Source organism: Akebia trifoliata, chromosome 4 (genome assembly GCF_017979445.1).
Source record: "Akebia trifoliata isolate Shusen 1 chromosome 4, ASM1797944v1, whole genome shotgun sequence".
NCBI classification, from domain to species: domain Eukaryota; kingdom Viridiplantae; phylum Streptophyta; class Magnoliopsida; order Ranunculales; family Lardizabalaceae; genus Akebia; species Akebia trifoliata.
In genome coordinates, this window is record NC_141378.1 from 14,760,745 (window position 1) to 14,766,776 (window position 6,032).

Genomic DNA, 6,032 nt, shown 5'->3' on the forward strand with positions numbered 1-6,032 from the left:
TGTTTTCAACCATAGTGACAAAGTACGGGTTCTAGAATAATTCGGCAAGAGGAAAATTAGGAAAAAGTCGATAAAATTAGGAAAAGATTGGAGAAAGATTTTTTTTCTTTTAAGTTATTAAAAAAAATATGTATTTCATATATTAAATGATAAAATAATAAGAATAAAAAATAATCTATTATTTCTTTTAAAAAAATCGTGATTAAATCATGACTATATTTTTTTTTTAAGTTTTTGAAAATCATATTGTTTGAAAAACATGGCGATTTTTTAAAAAGAATAATCGCCATTTAAATATCAACTATTAAAATAAGAGTCCTGATAATATGACTTACCTTGCCAAGTGGCATACTCAATCGGCATGATGATGTGGACAAATTCGGAACGGTAGATCCGTACACCTCAAGATACATGGTTCTCTTGGGATACATTTTTTTATTTTAGAAATGCAATTGTGTATCCCAAAGCGTACAGACCTGCTAGCTGGTGAATCATATTATCCTTAGTCTTAAAATAATGATTTTTTTAAAAAAATCCCAGATTTTTGTCACTATTTTTTCAATTGATGGATACCCAGTTGGCCCCACCACCACAACACACACACACACATCCCCAAAAAAAAAAAAAAAAAAAATTTGTTGGGTTATTAGACACCCCTTTAATATTTGAGATAAACCACTTTCTTTTCAAAATGATTGCATGCCCACGCCACAGAAAATTATCTAAATACCCACATTTTCAACTTGTTTTTTTTCCTTTCTAAAATCAGTTACATTTAAAAGAATGAATTTTAATCTATTTGACTCATCTTCAATCTATAGTTTTCAACATTGCCTTAATCCCTTATATTAAACTATAGAATTTTCTATCAGGATGCTACAATGGACAACTTCTCTTTGTTAAAATCAGTATAATTTAATACTAATAAAAATAAATAAATCAGAGATGTGTAACTTCTCAAAGCAACATAAGAGATAGTAATTGGTCAAATCTGCAATAGGAGTGTTACAGACAGTAATGATGAACACTTGTTAGGGTAAAAGGGTAAAATAACATACAGCGCCGTTGGCCATCACATTGGTAACAAAAAGTGTAAATGAAAAGATAACTTGTAACTTCGCATAAAGAGTGTAAAGCATTTTTATGGTACTACCACTTCAAGCATTTATCCTTCCAAGGATTCCAAGTATTAAGTTAAAAAACACGAACATTATGCATAGATCCATGTTCACTCACCAATTAAACTAGGACCATGTTTTTTCAACTAAACTCACAAAACACTAATAAAGAACACGCCTACTTTGCCTTGGAAAATAGCTCAAAAGGCATAGCCCACATCCCCATCTGTGATCACTACTGGTCACCTGGTACTGTTTTGATGATATCAGAATCACCTGTAGACCAAAACAAGATGGACATTAAAATGTAAGGCTGTAAAGATGAAGAAGATGCCATTCCTAAATCATAAAGAGCCCAAAACAAGAAAAAAAAACGTTGTCCTTACCTGGGTCGATAATGCTAAGACATGAGACACGGAATAATTTGCCACAAGCTGTCCCCAAGTCGACATTGTCTGGGAACAAAGATGTCAGATCACATCCATTTTTAGAACATAAAACTCATTTAATTAGATAAACTAAAAAATTTGAGCTATGTTATACAGAATCTAAAGAGGGATTCAGTAGAGAAAAGCTAACAGCATAACAGTAAGCATCACCAGCATAAGAGATCAAAATCTTGGTCTGGGAAACCTTGAATGTGATACTCATTAAATTAGAGGCTTCGGCTGTCAATTCCCTTGGTATAGGAACTTACTAAATGATAGATATCAGCCCACATAGATGGGCTGGACTCTCTCTTTTGATGTAGGTATTTAGTAGGTGTTTCTCCCTCCTATTTATGAAAATTCGTAATCTATTAACTGCCTTGTTAAAGAAAGCACGCAAGAAATCATATGTAGGAGGGAAGTAATCTCCTAACAATGATAAAAGAGATCTTGATCCTTTGCCTCTTGATTAATAGAAACAATTCAACACTAGGAAGGAACATTATTCGAAATCTAGGAGTTAACAAATTTTTTGATATGTCATAATACTATAATTCATCAGAACAACCCCCCAAAATAACAAATATCACATAAATTTGAAGGTTCATCAAAGATGTGAACTGAAAGAGATCACTATCCCCCACATGGATGTCGCCATTGTCTGACAAAATGATCGATGAGATTACATATTAAATACTAAAAAACTGGGGTGGGATCTAGTGCACTGGGGGTTTAACCTAGCTCACTACTATCATAGTGAACAATCTAAGCCTGCATGAAGTCAAACCTGTGATGCCAAGGATCCATGGAATTATAGGCAACCAAGCCACTAAATTAGTTAAACAGAATGGGTATATAAGTAATCTTGAATGTGCCAAGAAGAGCCAAATATTTCCACAGCCTGATGACCATCATGTGAAGGTGGCAACTTGCTAGGTTGGGTAAGATTTGTGATTAGTGAAATCACAACCTGGGTTGGTGCCCAACACTAACCCCCACAGAGATGATAATACACTGACAACTCCGCATAGTTTATTCCATATGTTGAGAAATATATTATCTAATACTTTAGTTCATGAAAATTGTAAACTATAAGAAAGATGATCTTAGATATGCTGATATACATTACAATAACATAAATAAAAAACACAGATAATGGTTGACAAATAAATAATTGAAATAAAACATAGCTAATTTGAAAATTTGTGCCGGCCTAACAGATGAGTTTTCATGTATGCTATGTTTGGATTGAGAGAAATGGAGAGAAGAGAAACTCATTAAGAGAAGGGAAGAAGATAAGAGAAATTCAATTTCTCTCCACCATGTTTGGATTGAGAGGAGAGAACTTGGGACAACTTTGGAATTTTAAAATATCTTAAAAGTGATTTAGGGGCAGAGTTGGAATTATAAAATATTTTAAAAGAGTTTTTCTTTTCTCTCCACTTTTGGAGAGAAAGAAAACTCACATTTTTTTTTCTGTCCAATTCTTTTCTCTTTTCTCCCCACTTAACAATCCAAACAAGAGAAATGAAGAGAAACTTATTTATTTTCTCTTCTCTTCTCTCCATTTCTCTCAATCCAAACACAATGTTAAAGTGACTATTACACTCTTTCCAAAGGCATAAGAAAGTATCCTCTATATATAAAGGCTGCCAGATCAAGTAAATTTAACCCCAAAAAAAAAAAAAAAACACTTTTCCAAGATAGGAGATGCTACCGATGAAAATCCCCCTCATTCGGTAGTTAATTGCACCCTTGAACATTTAGATAGTCCAGCCTTTTTCCATGGGATTCTGTCATATTTTTCAAGAATTATGACTTGGGATCGACCACCTCAGTGAAACCTACCATATGCATGTGGAAGCCTCTCACAAGACATTCATACTATTGTTGGAAGGCTTGAAAATTAATAAAAGATTTGTGCCAAGACATTTTTAAGATCTAAAAATATCATTTCACTAGCATCCATATTCCAAATTAACATAAATAAAAACATACCTAAAAAAATTAAAAAGATAAAAATACTTGGAGCAAGTTTATGATAATTGGTAAATATTCACAAATCTCAACCATATCATGAAAATTTAAAGTGAATTTAACATTTCCTTCAACCACATCATGAGAAGTGCCACCCTCTAGCCTAACAAGGAATGCCACGTGCTTCATTCTACAAAAGGGACTAACCACATTTTCTCCTTCTCTATCTCTAATAGGTCTTTGGTTAATTAATGTAAAAAATGAACCAAAAACACATATTTTTTTAAATGTGATGGAATTACATCAGGAACCATCATCATAATTACACTTATAAAAAAAACACATTCATCTCATTAATCTTTTGCTAATTTGAAAATTTTAGAACCCTAGACGCTCATATCTCCTCCCATGAAGAGTATTTGGATTCTGGGTTATCAAAGGTCCGATGTCCTATTTTTGTAGGTGTGGATTTAGCTATTATTTTCTCACATTCTTACCCAACTAATGTTTGGTTCAATACATGTTTCACTTAATACACAAGAAAATAGATAGATAATCCGGAAAATAAAGCAATAATTGTGAGACGAATTACTATAGAAAATGAATAAGAACAAATGATTCCATAACTGAGAAAAAAACAATATGATCATAAGGATATATTAGATCGTTTGAAATAAAGCCACTTACTTCCATTGAAATGGTGGACCCCGACCTTCGCAAGCATCGCATAGTACTCGATCTCAGATTTCCGAAGAGGTGGGCAATTGTTTGAGATAATTATCAGTTTTCCTGCCAATTTCCAACCAGAATTAATCAATTACACAAGTCTTAGTATAGTAAAAATAGAAAATTAAACAAAGAATCAGAAATACGCCAACCTTTGGAACTTCTGAGGGACTGAAGGACGGTTTTGTATCCAAGCGTGTATTTACCGCTCTTCATCACGAGAGCGAGCCTATTGTTGATGCTCTCATGAGTCTTCTTCTGCAATAATCGCTCCCCATGGAATCCAAAATATAAAAAATCAAAAAATCAAAATCAAACAAGAAAGATTCAGAAACCAGGATCGATCGATCGATCCAACGTACGTACCGATTTCTTCACAGCTACCATCGTCGCTACTCGCAGAGATCAAATCCTCTTCCAAAAGAACAGAAAGACAGAGATTTAGTTTTCTAGCTTTGTTAATGGAGAAATCGAATCGAAAATGGAACCGATCTCTGATGAGAAACACAAAAAATCTTATAGAGAGGAAATAGCGCGAGAAATCTTGACTGGAAACTTACCAAAGCTGCTACGAGTCCAGAGCTAATGCTTCTGCAAATGCTGAAATCTGCATCGTAAATGCGATTTTAGGGTTTATCCCCCCCACCCTTGAAGTGTGGCACGTGCCATCCACGTGATACAAGAATGACTTTATTTTACCAATTTACCCCTATCTTTAGGTCGGGTCGGACTTGACCCGAATCTGAGTGACCCAAAAATCAAATTGAGTGGTTTGGATCCTTTGGATATATCTAAATAAAATGTGGTCGAATATGGTGAGATGCCCCTTGACCTAACCCAACCCGACTGACCCAAATCTATGGATGATTTCTTGGATACTAGGGCTGTTTCTAATGTAAAATGCAATTCAACCCGATTGATTGACTTGACAGATACGTACATAATCTTAGTATAATCCTAGTAGAAACCGGATTTGGGGTACGGACTTGAATTTTCTGGATACAAAATACTTGGGTCCGACCACATATCTTGGCGTACGAATTGTAGAATCACGGATCATTAATGCTTAATAATCCATACCTTGAAACGAAAGGTAAAGACTATCAATGGGCATGTTTGGGTCTACTTGGTTGAGTCTACCCGGACCTAAAGAGAAGCTATACTTAGAATATCCATATACTCCTATCAAGCCTTAGTCGACTACCCATAATCCGATCCTAATGGACTTGTTTTTTATTCGTGTCAAATAAAATGCCTAGAGCCAATATTTTGATCAAAAAAGGGTATTACCAAATATTTTTATTGTATGTATACGTATTTGAAGAATATTCAATCGATTGGGAAATTAATGTTTTATTAACCTATGATCATTATGCATAAGAGTTAAAATTTTAATTATATAATATATTTTATTTTTATCTAAATTTTATTAAAATATTTTTGTTATTAAATATATTATGAATATTTTTATAAGATATAGTAGCATGTCAGATAGGGTTGGCGGGTCATTATTGGGCTCTAATATAACCCAAATTGTTGGGGACTTTTGCATACTCGATGCGAAGGCCCTAATCTTTGTTTTGTCCGATGATACAACCTAAACTAACAGACTCAATTAATTGACACCCCTAAAACAAAGGTCTGTGTCTAGGTTTGATTATTCATTGGAGATATTATATAATCACATCAACTCTATTTTACAACATACCAAAGATTAAATGAAGTAGTACACATCAAACTAGTATGTAAATATAAAAATTGAGAATGTAGTCGCAACCAACTT

The 6,032-nt window shown here is 33.7% G+C and overlaps 1 protein-coding gene across 1 annotated transcript; it reads right to left on the reverse strand.

The window, feature by feature from the left end:
- Window positions 1-1,093: 1,093 nt before the first annotated feature.
- On the reverse strand, window positions 1,094-4,893 carry LOC147404038 (large ribosomal subunit protein eL30-like). Its single transcript, XM_086439841.1, has 6 exons — window positions 4,810-4,893; window positions 4,616-4,663; window positions 4,402-4,507; window positions 4,211-4,312; window positions 1,505-1,573; window positions 1,094-1,394 (listed from the first exon to the last, which is right to left on the reverse strand). The coding sequence occupies exons 2-6, from the start codon at window positions 4,634-4,636 to the stop codon at window positions 1,354-1,356; spliced, it is 339 nt and encodes a 112-aa protein (XP_086295967.1). The 5' UTR covers window positions 4,637-4,663; window positions 4,810-4,893; the 3' UTR covers window positions 1,094-1,353.
- Window positions 4,894-6,032: the final 1,139 nt, after the last annotated feature.

Excerpts from the sequence above, each read along its gene's own strand:
- LOC147404038 (XM_086439841.1), bottom strand. The coding sequence starts at position 4,636 with ATGGTAGCTGTGAAGAAATCG. Across the intron at positions 4,313-4,401 it reads GTCCCTCAGAAGTTCCAAAG|GAAAACTGATAATTATCTCA; the intron begins GTTGGCGTATTT and ends GGAAATTGGCAG. Across the intron at positions 1,574-4,210 it reads GGTCCACCATTTCAATGGAA|ACAATGTCGACTTGGGGACA; the intron begins GTAAGTGGCTTT and ends CTTTGTTCCCAG.